This window comes from Drosophila elegans, unplaced genomic scaffold (genome assembly GCF_018152505.1).
Source record: "Drosophila elegans isolate 14027-0461.03 unplaced genomic scaffold, ASM1815250v1 contig_814, whole genome shotgun sequence".
NCBI lineage: Eukaryota > Metazoa > Arthropoda > Insecta > Diptera > Drosophilidae > Drosophila > Drosophila elegans.
The window spans coordinates 12,825,181-12,842,569 of NW_024546167.1; the positions used below are offsets into that span (position 1 = coordinate 12,825,181).

General features: G+C 39.3%; 2 protein-coding genes across 4 annotated transcripts in view; both read left to right on the forward strand.

Annotated features, from left to right (window-relative positions):
• Nucleotides 1-14,227, forward strand: part of LOC108138867 — a 47,933-nt gene extending 33,706 nt beyond the window's left edge. For 2 of the 3 annotated variants that reach the window (XM_041710305.1, XM_017261394.2), the window contains exons 3-5: nt 11,222-11,831; nt 12,171-12,977; nt 13,431-14,227. In XM_041710305.1, the coding sequence (XP_041566239.1) occupies nt 11,385-11,831; nt 12,171-12,977; nt 13,431-13,634 (1,458 nt within the window). In that variant the 5' untranslated portion in view covers nt 11,222-11,384 and the 3' untranslated portion in view covers nt 13,635-14,227. Of the gene's footprint in view, nt 1-11,221; nt 11,832-12,170; nt 12,978-13,430 lie in introns of those variants that run through there. The other variant, XR_001774147.1, reaches the window with a different exon arrangement.
• Nucleotides 14,228-16,028: 1,801 nt separating this feature from the next.
• Nucleotides 16,029-17,352, forward strand: LOC108138868. Its single transcript, XM_017261395.2, has 2 exons — nt 16,029-16,150; nt 16,213-17,352. Exons 1-2 carry the CDS (start codon nt 16,073-16,075, stop codon nt 16,771-16,773), a joined length of 639 nt encoding a protein of 212 aa, XP_017116884.1. The 5' UTR covers nt 16,029-16,072; the 3' UTR covers nt 16,774-17,352.
• Nucleotides 17,353-17,389: the final 37 nt, after the last annotated feature.

Genomic DNA, 17,389 nt, shown 5'->3' on the forward strand with positions numbered 1-17,389 from the left:
CAAATGCAATTTACTTCCCCTGCTCCCTCTTGTTATTACACATACGTCATGTGGTACGCAAGGAATAGCGGATAACTCACTTATTTAGCAAAGTGAAAAAACAGTACGTTTTTGGGGCTTGGTCTTTTAACCTTGCCACGTGGCGAACGATGGCTTCAATTTGGTTGGCAAAACTAGGGGAATATGTACAGAGGGAAAGCGCTTGAATTATGCAATTCGATCAGCTGGCAAACGTTCTATTTTCGACATTGAAATGTAGCATGTGGCAAAAATTGAATTAATGCGCAGGAAGCGCTTTAATCTATAGCTGAGAGCTAAAGGACCAATTTATACGACACATGTTGTGCTGTTGCCCCAACTTTCCATTCGCCTTTACTTTAATTGTAAAAGTTTAAATTTTTCATTGGGTCCCAGAGCTTTCTACACCGAATCTCCTTTATTTAGAGTGGAAATGACACGGCGGAGGCCGTGCCAACTCATTTGGTGTCTGGTGGTGCAAAACTCTCGCCATCCGCTTCCGACAATCGTGGGAAATAAATTTTTAAATCTGCCTGGGAAGAGGGAGATGTCCGCGGCAAAACATAAAAGCACTTGCTTTACCATGTAACAACCATCCGAAGTTTAGACAGGATAAAACTGCGGTCGTACGGACAGTAATAAAACCACAAGAGATTTATTATAGAGTTTTAAGCTTACAGGCCCAAGAGAAAGGCTTTTAGTTTAAATTTATATTTTTAAATGGTTACATTTAGTACATGTTTTATAATTGATAAATGCTTTTTTCTTGTATATTCAATTAAATTATACCTGTCTGGTTTGTATCTTTAATTGCAATTTTTTTTATTCAGATGATCAGCATTAAAAATTGTTGAAATTATTTCAAACTTAGATGTAACATTTCAAAAATTATGAAATTTATCCAATTAAATTCAAATAAAAAATTAAGTTTTAACAACTTTGCCTTAAAATTAAAGAATTATTTAGAGAGCCTTGCTTAGCCATTGTTCTTATTAATTCATATTCGGTTTCAAGTTTTTTTATTCGCAACAAAATAAAATCATTATGTGCCCATTTTAATTCAATATAGTTATCGAGTACATAGCATAGCACAATATTATGCCATTCAAATCATTTACCTTCAATTCATAAATGCATTATACACATTTTGCTACGCTTTTCTTATAAGATGTTAATTTTTTGAGTTTATAAGAAGTATTTCCTAGTCGAATCCCTGCTGCACACACTCAGACTTGTTGAATCCACTTCAGGGCGCGGCTGAGAGTGTAAAAACAGCAGAGGCAGTCGCATTTACGGCCCAGTGTCCCAGCTGAAGGTAAAACGTGCGAAGGACACTCGAGCCGAGAAGGAGGAGGAGGGGGAGGGGGTGGACTTGGTTTTGGCCGCATGGAAGCCCTGACAAAATGTAACAGATTGGCCGCAGACTCCATAGCCTAGCCTGTGTACAGGGTACAAGGTTAAAATAAGAGAGGGCCACGTAGAGCTGCATATTTAATCCTGTTGATTTTTATTTGTTTCCGTGTTGCCTCGTGCTCGACTATTTTTCATGGCTCTCTGACTGCCTAACGATTCTGCACGCTATATTGTGTGGCCCACCTGCCCACTGACCTTGCACATGTCCTTGAAGGCAAATCCTGAGGTAGATGGCTTAATTTCCCATTCTGCAGATAGACTAATATTTGTATTCAGCTCCCCGATGACACTTTTTAATATGCTAGTGCCGCTTTTCAAGAGCTTTGAAAGGAAAAAAATGACATTTTGATTTGCATAACCTTTGAAGGCTGGCAAAGTATGCAATTATAATATATGATTTGATGATCTAACATAGCTGGGTACCCATAAATAGTTCAATCCTGATACAGTTAAGCAATAACTGTTTTAAACGGACCCCTAAGGTGAACGGGAAACATACGATTCCATTTTGGCTAAATTCCCAAGCTCACAACTCTCAATGCAGCCGTTAACTAGAATTTATTTAACTGGCACCCAGAATTAATGAGTTCAGCGGTGATCCCATCACAGTCCGCTGCGCTTGTTAGATTTTTCAAGGTTCGCTAAAATAACAACTGAATCGGAATGGAGTCACACAATTTCGATTTCCATTTCAATGCGGGTTCGTTGCATAAATCAAGCGCTTCCACCCCAAACTGAAATTCAAATGTCAGCTCATTAAACGCCAAGTTTGACTAGCTAACAGCGGAAGCTGCTGTGGTCCAAAAGCTAATAGAAATTAGAGTACGTATAAACAGCCAGAAAAACGTGTAAGCCTCAGCGGGGCAAACACGTCGCCAATTACAGCGCGTGCCTTCAATCAATCAAGCCATCAAACAATGAAGCCAGCGGTCAGTTATTGGAGGCACGATCGATTGTGACTGATTCACTTGCCACCCGGAGTGCGTTGTGAAAGTTGCCTGCATGTCGGTGGAGCTGTAAGTGGTCCAAACTAATAGCAGTTGGCTTTAATGAGCTCTCCGAGATGACGGCGGTTACGAAATTTGAATTAGACTGGCGGATGGTAAATTTATTATGCGCAGGCAAAGGAACTCGCTAATAAAACGATTTACGATATGAGACCACATAAATACATACATAAAGTAAAAGTAAAACATATGTTTAATAATATATTATAAAGAGCTTGTTGCTTATTTATTTATCTTAAAAGCAGTAAAATGTTTTTTTTTGTCATAAAACATTATGATTTTGTTCCACTTTTAATGAAAGTTTTTGTATGGTCCAATAAAAATTAGAGAATTAACCATGTTTATTAACGTAAGGATATGTAATAATAAAATTTTAAAGCTATTTAAGCTAATTTGTTAATTAGTTTATTAATTTGAAAGTTGTAAGATATATTGTATATTCATACAGCTATACAACAATTTACAATTTGAATAAAGTTACTGAAATCGAATTTAAAGTAAAGGAAAACTAAAGTAAAGTTTAGAGCTTCTAACCTTGTAGAGAAATTCTAGCACTCTTGTCCAAGCTTCCTCTTTCCTTTGAGAACATTAAGACACTCGTCATGGTAATCAGATGAAAAGTGTAGCACTAATCCTAAGTGGCTTGGTGGGCGTGGCGCTCAGAGTGGCTGCTTAAAGGCCTGAAGTTGAGTAAAATATAGGCATTAACTTGGCTCGGCTCTGGGAGCTTTGCCAAAAGCGCAGTGAGCCGCAAACTTGAACGGCAATCCGCTTCCGCAGCCACCTTCGGCATGAGGATAACTTGCTTATTAGGTTGGCCATCTAACCGCAGCCAGGAGATCGGAAATGACACTGGGGACGAAGATGAAGGTGAGCCAGCTGGCCACAAGGAAAACGGATGGCATCCAAGGTCATTATCCGCTTCCTCGACGTCTGCCTCATCATCAAGTTAATCAAAATGCCATTGGTAGAGCCAAACTGTGGGCAGAAGGCAAAAAAAAAAAAAAATTAGCTTGAAAATTGTTATAGCATTTTGTGGTTCCTCTCACCGCAGAACCAAATCGGCTTAAAAACACGCTGAAGAATTCCCTTTCATGTCGACGCGTCTTCATGCTTTTTCTTTCATTACTCCGCACTTGTTTTCATTTACTTGCTTTTTGATGGTATGAACGTTTCTGCTGCTAGCTGCCCAAGCTCAGTCACTGGAATTCTAAAGTTACTTGACCGCAACAAAGCGTTAAATTGTGCCGAGTTGTTTTCACCACTTATTTATATCAAATTTGTTCTTAATCAGCTGAAAGCGTAGCCAACTTGCCCGCCCCATGACGAGCAGTTTATTTTTGAGCTACAATTGAGTCCATAGTCACCTTTGAGGCAGCATATTTTGTATCTTAATGGGGGAACTCACTGTTCATAGTGAACAGCACCATAAAAGGATTTCATTGAAATGGGTAGCGTAAAAAAGTTTGCTGAATGGGAAATGTTTAGTCACCTGAATTAGACACTTCCCAGAAATGGCTAAATCAGTGGGTTATTATCCTTTGGAAGGGATAATTAAATTAAAGTGCTGCACTAATTCAAATCTCTCTAATATGCCAAGAAGCTCTAATTGGTTTCTGGCCCTGAATAATTTCATAAATAATACATTTATTTTTAAAGGCACTTAAAAGTATGCAATAAAATAGTTACTTTTGCATTCGTAATACGTCTATCGGACTTCCGCATTAAATATATAGTAAATAAGTATATTGCATACTTTGAGACACTTTTAAAATTTATTTCAAAACCCTAGTGATTTCTCAAGATATAATTTGATATTCTAAATTATTCTGAATTTATACGAATTTTCCTAATATGCCAAGTACTTCTTATTCAAATTAGACAATTTTCCACACTTCTGGGCCTGATTACACTTGAATTGCTGTGGAGAAGTGGGCTAATCAATGTTTGTGCCGCTCAAAGGCTTCAATTGCTTAGCATGCCAGGCGCGTTATCCTCGGTGCTGATATCCTTTGACCATCAGAAGCAGATTGTTGAACCAGGCGGCTGGAGTAACAATTCAGCCAGCATAACAATAACAGGTCGTGGGGACCTGTTCCATCGCAGGATACGTGCGTGGCATGCCACTCGAGGCGCCATCCACCTGATTCCAGGATGCGGTATTACGTGCCGGACAGTCTCAATTGCTCTCCTCTCGCCACGCCCATAATCCTTTTGCACGCCCCCTCCCCCCAAGTAGTCTATGGAAAATTAAGAAATGCTCACTGCTCAAGTGTCACTTGCCTTGAACATCTTTACTCGCTTGTGGCTCGGAAAAGTATCTAAGAAGAGGAGGTGAGGGATAGTGGAAAGAAACTAGGTCAACTGGGCGTTTTCCGCCCCCTTAGGGACATCGTCTCTAGGCTGTTGAAAAATACAAAGCACTAAGCTTTTATGAAGCAATTAAGCCCGGTTAATAAAATCAACCTTTTGCTGACGACAAAACAAAAATGGACAGGAGTGAGCGAAATGGGTATCCGTTCCCCGCAATTAGCCTTGAGTGTGTTGCATAATGTATGTGTCCAATGAACTGCCATACACAATGACAACGGATGATCCGTGGTGGGAAGGTAGGTCTAAAACTTGTGGCAACTTACAGCAAGAACAATAAACACACTTCACAGAAAACCAAAAGTACTTTCAGAAAAAAAACAATAAAATTAGTTAAGCTTACACTCAGATTACACTAAAAAAATTTATGCACAATAATGAAATTGCAACATCCAAAACTGAAATGTTTTGTGAGTTCAGCCTTGTCCAAGATCACCTAACAAATTTGTAGGCTCGATTTTAAGGCCATAAAAGATAATGTTCATCTTAAATCTATTTATTTTTTAAAAACAAAAATAAGAACAAACTCAATATTGCACAGTTCAGAATTAACTTCATAATCGAACCTTTTATTAAAACATTTTTTAGCAATATAATAAAATACATGTATAAGGGCAGCCCATCTTTTTATTTTAGTCAAACTTAAATTCATTAAAATTTTAAGTATTTGCTTGCTTATAAAAAAATTAACACTTTTTTGTTTTACACAAAAAAAATATTTAAATTCTTAAACCTATAAACAGAATAACAAAAAGATTATAACAACTGGAGCACACATAGATAAAACTTTATTGTATATTCATGTTAGTTTTCTTGTCAACCATTTCAAAATAAAACTAACCTTTTGTAGCTCAGCGTCAGGTTTCAGGTTTCTGCGCCTAATTGAGAATAAATATTTTATTGGTGAACCATAACAATACAGCTACCCGAGAGATGCGAAAGGAATATTTACGTGAGTTAACTGGCAAGCGTTGGAGGAAGCCAGCCAGTATGAAGTTAATGGCATCGGAGATAGGAGTCCCCCACTCGGGTGGGCAGAAAGCAGAGAAAGTGATGGCCTAGACCCACATAGTGCACAGACATCAAAAGTCAATCAATGTAATGTCAAAGCTACGTGGCCATCTGCCCAGTTCGGAGTCGCCAACCCACCAAAGGAGGGGACGTGAATGGAAGAATCCAGAGACGGAGAACTATGCCCGCGGGGGATGTTCCCGGGGTGGTGCACAGCTTGACAGGAATATATTGCACTCGCCGCCCAGTTGGATGCCTCTACCTTCAATACCTTCAATACCTTCACCTGACCACGCCCACCCAGAAAATGGTTGCAACTTTACAGCTTTAAGCCAACTCACGGACCACGGACCAGGGACCAGGGACCAACCCAACCCAGACCACTTTGCAGATAAATGTATGTACGTGCCGGCATATGTCGATCGGGGACCCATTGTTCTGCACAAAAGACTGCAAAACAATCAGTGGAAAGTAAAAGCAAATAGCACAACAACAAATATTAAAGTGCACCCAAAGAATCCCGTTTTTCGCTGAAAACTTTTATTGGTTCATGGAAATTTTTGATTTCCCTTGGCTGTGTGGCTTTTGAGCAAACTGGGAAATGATTTAAAGGGAGTCAATGCTTTATGATCAATCATTCCGAAGGCAGTTCGATCATTAGACAAAGCTCATTAAATCAAAAAATGTTCTTATTTGTAACTAGTAAGCTTGTTTTATTTTTTAAGGTTTATAAAACCTATTAGCTAATTTAAATTTTTAGAGCACATTAAATCTGCAACTTGGTTTAATTGCAACCGTTAGGATTGTTTTATTAAATAATCTAATAAGTTTCTAATTATGCCCTCCTTAAGCTTTTAGTTTCTCCGCTTCGTTGTTATTAAAATTAAATTAAAAAAAAAAAAACTTAAAAACTTATGTCGGGGTATTGGCTATCCTGATAAAGTTGGACGTACATCTAATTATCCTTATACAAATTTGAAATTTTTTAATTTGATTTAGTTGCTTGTATCATTATTTAAAGATTTAAAAATAATTTTGTTTAACATCTCACTGTTTCCTGAATCTTTTTTAAATGGATAAATTTTGCAACCTACTTATAATTAAAATAACACAGCTTAAAGACGGCTTTTGAATTTAACCTTAACTAGTTTTGTGTAAAAACTATTTAGGGCCGTTTAAATTCTGCTTTTCATAATATAGTTTAATGCAGTTAACTCAAATTAACCTGCTCCTTATGTATACATGTCCTAGAGTGGCGTGCAGGGTAATGCGAGCTGGAAGCCATTTAATTAATGCCGAGCATTAAGCGCGATTATGTGGAATAAATGAGGAAAAGTACACCGGTAACAACGATTACCCTACAGGATGGGCCAATGGCTGAAACAACTCACTTAATGGTCAATTGACTAAAAGCAGCTTTGCAAGTGTTAAATCGAACATGAATCGATGCACCTTGCAGCAGCTGCCAGTTTAAGCCTCCTTCAAACAACTTTGCGGAACTTTAATAGACCCTATAAAAACCAGATTTAAGCCAAAAGTGAGGAGGGCTGTTTGAAGTTGGCTAAATCGAATCAATTTTACCTACTCACGCATAATGTGAACAGCGGGCAAACAAACAAACAACAAAGTCAAACAAAACAGCGGCTAACAAGCAACATGTGGGATTTGAAAAATGTGTGCCACTCGCGGTAAATTATTCACAAATTCCGCTTCCTCAGAGGCACGAATATGATAAGAGATAAGCAGACGAAGCGTTGATGCGTTGTGAGTAAAAAAGTGCGCGAAAAATGTGTGCCAAACAAAAAGAATATAAAAAATAAACAAGCAACCAGCGAAAAACTTCAGATTGCAAATAATAAAGGGCGGAAAAAAGCACACAGGAAAATAATGCCAGTCATGCCGACATCCTCTGGTGCAGGTAACTCAAGAGGAATGAATGAAAGCAGCCAGGCTAAAAAAAAATATGAAGGAGGCGAAGGGCAGAAAGGCAGCGAAATATGCTTTATTGATTGGATAAATATTTAATGCACTTTCGCGTTTCGCTGGAGAAACACTTTGGGGCCAGTGGGCAGAGGAAATTTGCGTGTAAAATGGCTTATTACGGTCACGTTTCATCTATAAAAGTGGAAAGTTTCCCCGGTATCCTGTCCACCTGTCCACCTGTCCCAGACCCCGAAAATTCGCAGATAGTTATTTCAAGAAAGAAAACACAATAACACAATTCCAGGCAAATGGCTCGGAATTTATTGAAATACCATGCTAGGAAGTAGCGCTGAAGACCCTCAATTTCTCGCACAAAGTCAACTTCATGGCATGTGAATTAACTGCTAAAGTTCGAGGGCAACTGTGTATGAAAATACACCTGGAAATTGTTGGATAATTTATACACCTGAAGATTAAAAGCCTGGGGTTTTTCAATTTACTTGAAATAAAACTATGTAAAGCTATGAAATGAATAGCTACTCTTTTGGTTTCGCACAGCTTAATTGCACTGAATAAGTGGATAATAATGTTTAATAATGTAACAAATGTAATCAAATCTAAAAAAAAAAATTAAAAGTTTATCTGTAAATTTAAACAAATTTTCAATAGGAATTTTGTATAGAAAAAATATAAAATATGTAAATTAATATAGAAATGCATTTTTTCAGTGGTGAAACATAGTTTGTAAACTTCTTTCCCTAAAGACTCCGAATGAGCATAGTTTCCGTTAGCGAAACGAGGTGTTAACCTAATGAAGAGCCAATTTAACAACTTGCTACTAGTTTCAAAGCAATATACAAGTCGTTTTCTTGTCTTGTTAACCCCATTGCCCCAGAGAAACTGCAAAAACGGGGGGGCATTATGTATGTGCGATGACGTTTAACATCATTAACAGTGTCCTTTCATGTTTTGGTGGTCTTGGTCAAGGCAAAACAAACAGTCGAAGAGCAGCCAGCCTTTCAGGGCCAAAAGCTGGTCAAGAGCCCTGTATGTGTTTGTGGAATTTCCTGTCATGGGGGCTGGGTTGCGAGGGCTATTTACTTTCGCTGTCGTTTGGGCCACTTTATTTGTCTGTTTGCCGTTCAGCTTGCTACGCTGCTACTCTGCTACGCACTGTGTAAAAACTGTGTAAAAATCACGTTCATCACATAAATACAGGGCACGGCTACAATGAGCATGAAAAACGGACCCCAGTCGTAGGACTGGCATAATTAATTACCCCTCGGCCGCAAACATTCAACGGCCACTGTCTGGGCCACGAAACCCCCATGAATTTCTCAGGGCCCTCACATTTGGTTTACCCAAAATAGCCCGACAGGAGGCAAGGCCATGTCTATCTGGCATTCGCATTTTGCCAAAGGGGTCAGGTGTCCAGCTGGAATTGTGGATTCAATTTACCAGCCTTCTGTGGTAATCGAATATGACTGAGGACTAACATTGATTGCCATAATTGAATTTCAATGAAAAACCTCAACAATTCGATACATTCTAGAAATAGCTCGTGCAGAACAAGGATATTTAATTGCATGACACTGTCAAAAAGGGAAAATTAAACACGATGATTAGATAAAGCAGTCATTTCATGACATCTCTAATTGGTCTAGACTTTTCGAACGCTGATTAGATAGAAGTGTGGAAAGTTTCAGACAAAGAACTGGTCTATTAATAAAGATTTAAATATTAAAAGGTCAAAATAAGCATATATATAGTATTTGTATTTATTAAGAGCTTTATACTGCTTGTAAGATGCATTTATTTTTATTATCGTTGTGTGTGCTTAAGATATTCAACATTCAAGTTTCTAAATTTTCTTCTGTGCTATTTTATTGCTTCAATTTCAATGTAGGCATAGCCATTGTCAAGTGAATTCTCTGCAAAGCAGTTTTAATCGACCAGCTTCTTAATTAAGACAATTGGCAGATCAGTTTACTTAAGAGGTCATAAATCGAATGTCGAAATGAGGACTGAGTTTTGATGATTCCCATAACCTGAAAAGTTCGGAAGAGCTGCATTGGATTATGGGAAGTAAAATGTTAGCTTTGAGATTTCCCACTGACCATGTGCAATTGTCACAATTAAGTGTGATGAATGAGTCGGCAAATGGGGCTGTTTGGTAACATTGAAGAGGATGCGACTGCAGATTGCATGTCTGGCATTTTGGTTAATAGTTTTTCATTGCATGTTCTTGGCCAAACAGCATTCCTCGTGCCAGTGGAAACGGAAGTTCTCAAGTCACACACACATTTCCTCAACAGAAGTCGAGCGATTCCGCGTTCTGACTTTGTGGCTCTGTCTCCGCTGATGAATTGTACAAATTAAATCTGAAAAATATTTTAAATGAAAATGCTAGAAATGTGGGTCTTCCTCTGCATCAGTGGCTTTTGTTGTCTTTTTCCTTCTCTTTTTTGCGTTTTCCTGACTTGCGTTCTTGTTTCTGTTCTTGGCCAAGATACGGAACAGATTATATGGATAATTTAAATTTAGAAACGCAGCGAGTGGAACCTCTTCTGCGAATCTCATTTGAGTCTAAAGCACTGGAATGCACTTGAACTGACTTAAACTGGCACTAAGTAGTTTAATTAGTAGTAATGTAATTACATAATTGTAATCTTAAATCAAAACATAAATTGCTTATTCAGGGAAATCATTGGGCTCATTAAAATGTTTGCTATTTCCCACTCCAACTTAATGCTGTTTTTTCTTTACACATTTTGCAAGTGTGGTACATTTAATATAAATTACATCACCCTTTCAGTCCGTCCAGCTAATCAGTTAATTATCAGAAAACGCCACAATTGCAATAAGCTCATTAATTTTCGGCCTTACGTCAGCACCCTCAAAACAGAGAAAACTAATAAAAGGATTCCCGACTCTTATCTGCGAAACCAAACCAGAGGTTTCCGAATTTTATGGTCAGTTTCGCAATTAGCTTTATTCAAATCAAAATGCGTATATAAAAAACACTAATTATGATTGCTTAAAGGAGTGCAAAGTGGGCGGCATGAATAAAATTTGCCGAATTTAATTTTAATGATAGCTTTATGTAATTCATTTTATGCATAATGCCATTTTCTGTTCTGCTTGCTGCGTGACATTGTAATGGAATTTGCATTGTGGCATGTGTCGCATCTGGGCCCACTGGGCGAATGCGTAATTTCAGTTTTTAACCAAGCTCCACGGTTGGATGGACAAAGGATTGCTGAACACATTTTTCCCCTTGAAATCTAGGAAAATTATTCAACTGCAAATGAGTAAATCGCACACTGGACAATAAAATGCTTAAGAAATCACTCAAAAAGGCTTTAGTTTAAGTAAATATGTGCAAGAAATTTCCTTTTCCATTAGTTGCTGTTTTTCTTTTCGCCCCAGAGGTAAATATTGGCTATTAATAAAACACTTCTGCTTCCATATCCTTGCAGGCAACACGTTCTCGAGTCCGGGCCACTGCACATTTATTTGTTGAGGAGCAGCCGTGTTTTGCATGCTGGCCGGGCAGATAGCCCCGGCGTGAGCACACATCGGGCGGACAAGGATATAGCCGCTGCTGCGGACGCATCGTATACCTACATATATCTCGGCCAAATGTATGCCGGCCGGGCCACACAATTTGCCAAAACCATCAGCAGCATGGCGTGCAGCATACAGAAGCAATCTCCTCAGGCACCGCAATCGGTGGATCCTGGCACTGCCGGAGCAGAGCCACTGGGTCGAGGATTAGGTGGTGGTAGTGGTGGTGGTGGTGGCGGTGGTGGCCCCAGTGGAGCCGGCACCGTTCCCTCCACGCCGAAAACCACCAAGACCGCCCAGCCGAGGGGCTCCCTGCCGACGGATGTCAACCAGCCACCACTGGAATTCCAATGGCCACCGCCCGTGCCCGTTTCGATACACACCAGCAACTTGCGCCTGAACATGATGAACCAGGACCCCAAGGACCTCCACACGGCCAGGGCCATTATCGAGGAGCTGCGCTCCAAGGTGCGATTCCAGACGGAGCACATCATGAAGTGGCGCAAGGCGTATGCCATGCAGGTGATTAGCCAAATACTTTAAGCGTTTTCACCAGCTCACAAGAAAATTTTGTTTTTTTTTATAAAAAAACTTAGAATTAAAAATTCAACATTTTTAAGGCAAGCATATATTTTGTGAAATTTCCATTTAAGAAATTTCCATTTAAGGAGTTTCCATTTAGTTTGCAAGCTATCTTATGAAAAGTATAACTTTCCATTGTCAGATTATACAGAATGTTTTAATTTTGATTGAACATATTAAAGTAATGAAATTTGTTTGCCCCCGGAATTTCTAAAAACAATTAAATATCCTTTTAAAAATTGTTTAGTATTTAAAACCTTACCTTAAATTTCTCCCCAGGTCCAGCAGCACTACCGATACCAGAAGGAGAAGTCGGACCAGATGAACTCGCTCACCTCGCAGCTTCTGCTATTGGAATCCCGACTGAAGCGGAAGCAGAAGCAGATCGCCAGCCTGCTGAACCACCGGGAATTGACCATCCAGCGCCAGCAGAAGATCATCGACACGTTGTCCTCTCGTCTGGTGGATCACGGACTGGAGACCATTGAGGCTAGCTATGCCAATGAGTTGGACTCCCTGAATGACTCCGATTCGGCGGTGGTGCTGGAGGACATCGATTCGGACAGCCCGATGACCTTGGGCACGCGGCGGAAGAGCAGTGGGGCGGGGGGATTGGGTGGCGGAGTGCTGGGCAGCGATGGCATCACCATAGTGCGCTCCATATCCGATGCGATCGAAACGAATCACAACAAGTACGGAGCGGCCAGGCGGAACAACTGCTTCCTGCGACGTCCGGACATCCTGGAAACGGTTTACTCCGTCGAGGAGGATCCCGAACCCACCACGGACGTGGCCGAGAAGCGGGACAAGTTCAAGAACCGCTCGGACAAGGCGCTCAGCTCCAGCTCGACCGAGGGTCAGATAGATGCCGCCAGTCCCTCGGCCGCCGACAAAGCCAAAGAGTCATCGCCCGTCGATGGTGGCGGTCCCAGCATTCCGCGACGCCAACTGGGTGCCCTCAAGCGATCGCCCAGCCACGATTCACCCTGCACCACGCTCAGCGTAAAGGTTCCCCAGCTGCAGCCACCATCTCCTCCACCGCCAACGGCATCTCAAACGCCGGAACCGCTCAATGGAAAGAACCAGGTAATAAAAATAAAAATTTAAGTTTGCGAAGCTTTGAAGTAACGACAAGTTTTTTATTGGCGCTAATTAGCATAGATAAAATAAATATTTTAATTCCTTAAAAAATGGAAAAAAAACACAACTAAATTCTTTATTTTTATTGCTCAAAACTGGGAATGTGTTAACTCTTTGAAATCGTCATCAGAATTGTAATCTACTGGCACTCACAGCTAAACATTTTTAAATTCGACCAATTTCTGCATGAAATCATGATGTAAACCCTGGTAAAAGATTCAACGTTTTGCCAAAAAAATGATTTCTCTAAATCAATTAGGGATAGTTAGTTCAGGTTATCAGCTGCACAAACCTGATTATAATTTTCGCTGTGTGTCTTATTTTGCAAAGGTTACAACAACAAAAAAAACTCTCAAAATATGAGTTTTAATTTAATTAAATTTAAACTTTTGTTTCTAGGTCACCAACTACAATCGGGTTATGCTGAACCATCGGTCAGTGACGAAACCGAAGGACGTGAAGTACAAGCGCATCAACAAGGCGAAATCGAAGAGTCTGGAGGAGTTGCGGGGGCGTCTCAAGAACCTGGTGGAGCGGGCACCTGGCCTGGATGGCGGCTATTCCGGTGGCATGATGCCGCAGACGGCGCAGTCGTATGCGTGACATTGGCAGCGGTCGGACGAGGGAGACTCCCAGAAGAGGTCAACGGCGCAGGAGGAGGTGGAGATGGAGGAGGGGGAGGTGAAAGGTCAGCCGGAGGCGGAGGTTTCTCCGGCGACTACGAGTGTGGGAGCAGCTCGTCCTCGTCGAGAGAGTGCGGAGCCAACGACCTCGACTGCGGCCGCCCAGGAGCCGCAGGCTGGCAGACATGGCTTTCCCAAGAGGTCGTTGACCTTGCCGCGCATCCTGGTGCCCCGCCAGTCGACTGCGGGATTGGCCAGTTCCAGCGGCGGGGGCGGTGGGCGTGGCGGCTTCTAGCAATTAAAGAAATTTTTCATACGCAATTGTGATAAAAAGTAAAAAAAAAAAGAAACATTTCCTTCCTCCGTCTCTGTACTGTACTGTACTGTGTCTACTTCAGTTGCTTTAACATGATTCTCTTTTGTAACATTTGTTTCCTTGACAATTATCCTGAGCTTAGTTTTTGGTAAACTTTGCATTTACTTAAGTTTAGCTTTAGTTTTACAAAACGGAACTGCATTTCGACTTAACATTACACATAATTTCACAAACAAATAAATGATTTATTAAACTTATTTCTGTCTATGATTTTTTCTCCACTTAACAAAAAGCGTATGAAAAATTTCGTCAGCATGTGGTTGAAAACCGTAAGTTACATATTTTACATAAGAAACGGAAATCGTACTCGAGGACAATATTTCCAAAACCCGAAAGTTGAATGGTGAGTAGCTCCAGTCAGTCCCAGAATTGTTGGTGAAAATAGGATAGAATGGATATTACAAAAATTTACTCAAGGTATTACTACATAATAGTTAAGAATAAATACTTAGTTTTAAGCAAAATGTTACTAGTATTATATTTTCCGCAACACTTAAGAGCTTCTCTCAGCTGTTCTACTATATACACATATTCAATTCTCTATTGATATTCAACCTAGCTGTAAGCTCTACTCCATGGACTGTCTTCTAGATAACAGAATTTACAATTGATCATAAATATAAATGAGTATATTTTCATACTAACTATTACTAGCTATTTTTAAAATATTTAATAACTTTAATTAGCATAAGAAAAGGAAAAAAACACATTTTATTTTTGCATTTTATGAAGATTATTTTGTAACTTGTTATCGACTATTGGGGTCTCAGCTACCCCAATGTCCTAAATGTCAGATGTACCTTGAAAACTCGTAAAATTATTGTAAAGATTAAAAACTAAAACCAGAATTAATATTAGAAAATGAGTTAGAATCCACTTTGGTGTGAACTTTGACAATGGCTGCTATCAGGTCTCAATTATGAAAATTATGAAAAATAAAAATGTTTGAAATACAAATATCAAGTAATATCAATGTGCAACTCGGTGTTTCAGTGGATGTCCTATAGCAACAATGTGTACCTATGTGTGTTACTTCAAAATGCAGATTTACACTTTAAATGATTAAATTTCCAGAATCGTACTATAAGAATATTCATACGTAATGTTAATAAATGCTATAGAAGCAGGTATAAGTAATTGGTAATTAAAACTTCTTGAATTCCTGAGTCAATTTGGACGTTAATTTAATTATTTTAAGCAGGTTGTGGCAAATGCATTTACAGTGTATTTGTTGACAATCGAGGGTAAAGCGTGTTATTCTGAACATAAATGTAAAACAACTAACTTATAAGTATTTATTGCAGCTGTAAACAAAACTAAATTAATTAGTTGTAAGTTATTTGCCTTTACCTTACTTAAAGATAGTAATTCGTGGAAAATATTCGTTTTCTTTCTTCAGAAGAAAATTACATTGATATCATAATACTCGATGATTTACTTCCATAACTAGTTGATCAACTAGATAGAAAAAGTCCCCTTTTAATTTATAGGGCCCTTAAAATGTATATCTTTTTTCGCTTTTTGGTATTTCACGGTTAAGAGATGAATTAAGACATTTAATTAGAATCTTTAATTATACAAATTCTTACAAAAAAAAGTAAAGCCTCCACATCTTATTCGTTTAAATTATAAGCCAATTTACAAATGCCGAACATGAATACAAATATCCCCATTTAATATACCGATTGTACCGATGGAATTACAGTAGCCGACAAATAACTTAAGTATATGCTAAGATGTGTAATTTAAAAATATAATTGTTAATGTTATACGTGTGTATGCAAATTGTACCTGCCATTCGGGCAAGACGGCATCTTTTTTTCGAGTTAGCTTAATTAGGTAATCGTACACGAACGAACATTAATGGCCATTAATTTGCTCACTCTACGAAATTCGAATATACAATACTTGAGATATTTTCTACTTGCGCTTAATAAAACAAACGAAACCAAATCCCGAGCACCGATTGTCAGATTGTTTGGGCAGGGGTCTTTGCTCTCGGGGATCACTCTCAGTCTCCATCGAGCAGCGATCACGGAAGCATGGCGAGATCAGAGCGCGGTTCGAGGCTCCTTATCGGCATCACTTGCTGGGTGCTGTTCTACGGTCTTATCTGTCTGGTGAGTGACTTCGAGTTGATTAGATAGCGCATTTATTGATTTTTTTCGATTGCCATTGACAGGCTCTGGCTGATTCCGCTCAAATCCCAGAACGATCTGCGGCTCTGATCGGATCCACAGTACAGGCGGTGGAGAGACTCTTCAATCAGGTGTTATACTCCACCATTGAGGATGCACGCCAGAGACTTCCGCACCTGAATGCCAGTGAAACCATCGATAGGCAGTACTTCGAGGAACTGGACTTGATTGCGGGAAATGAAGACTACTACAGCACTGCCTACTACATCTTCGCCTGGATCAACAGCGATTTGATGTCCCACAAAACTCCGGATAAACTGCTCGTTGAAGTTCTGCCGGTCGAAAAGGTAGCCATTCGGAACTTTTTCGGCAAGGTCAAGGTTCATCTGACCAAATATCTGCGCCAAAGTCGTCAGGAGAGGCCACAATTGGTTGCCAACATCACACGATGGTCCACCGAAACAGAGGACAGTCTGATCATGACCTACCTGGAGTTCCCGCAAAACCTCCAGGGCCAACTTCCTGAGATCCATCTGATGGACTACACCAAGTTGGCCCAGGCTCTGATGCAGGGCTTGTCCAGGGGGATTTGGTCGAATTTATAGTAAAACTCTTAAGATGCCAGCCTAAATATTTAAGAAATCAACACAATTAATTTAAAACAAGTTGATAAACAGAATAATTCACTAAGACAATTCGATTTCAATTGCAAGACCTTTTTTGTACTCTCTTTAGTAAAAGAATACTTTAATAATTCGTTTATTTTTTAGTTTTTAAGTTACATTTTTTTGGTTGTTTTTAGGTAAATAAACAAATACTTAAAGCATAAAAAAACTAGCTATTGAATTCGTTTTCCAAGATTTTTGGGTTTTACCCATGCTAACATGGAACCCACCTTCTGTCTCATTACTTTTCGTTTGATTTAGAACGCGTTAAACCACAATTGAAACTGAACACAATTAATTAAGATTATTACTGCAAATATACAATTATTGTTCTCTTTAATGGTTTTTTTGGTGCTTGGTTTTATTTGTTTTACTCTTGTACTATAAACTCTGAATTATCCTGCGGAGTTGTAAACTTGCGTAACATGCGGAATCTATCACCTGTGTGAAATAAAGATATAAACATGACCTAAGCAATATACGCCTATATAATTACGAAATATATGATTTCCTCCAAAATTGAAATTTAAAATACTAAGGGGCAGCATTTGTCTAA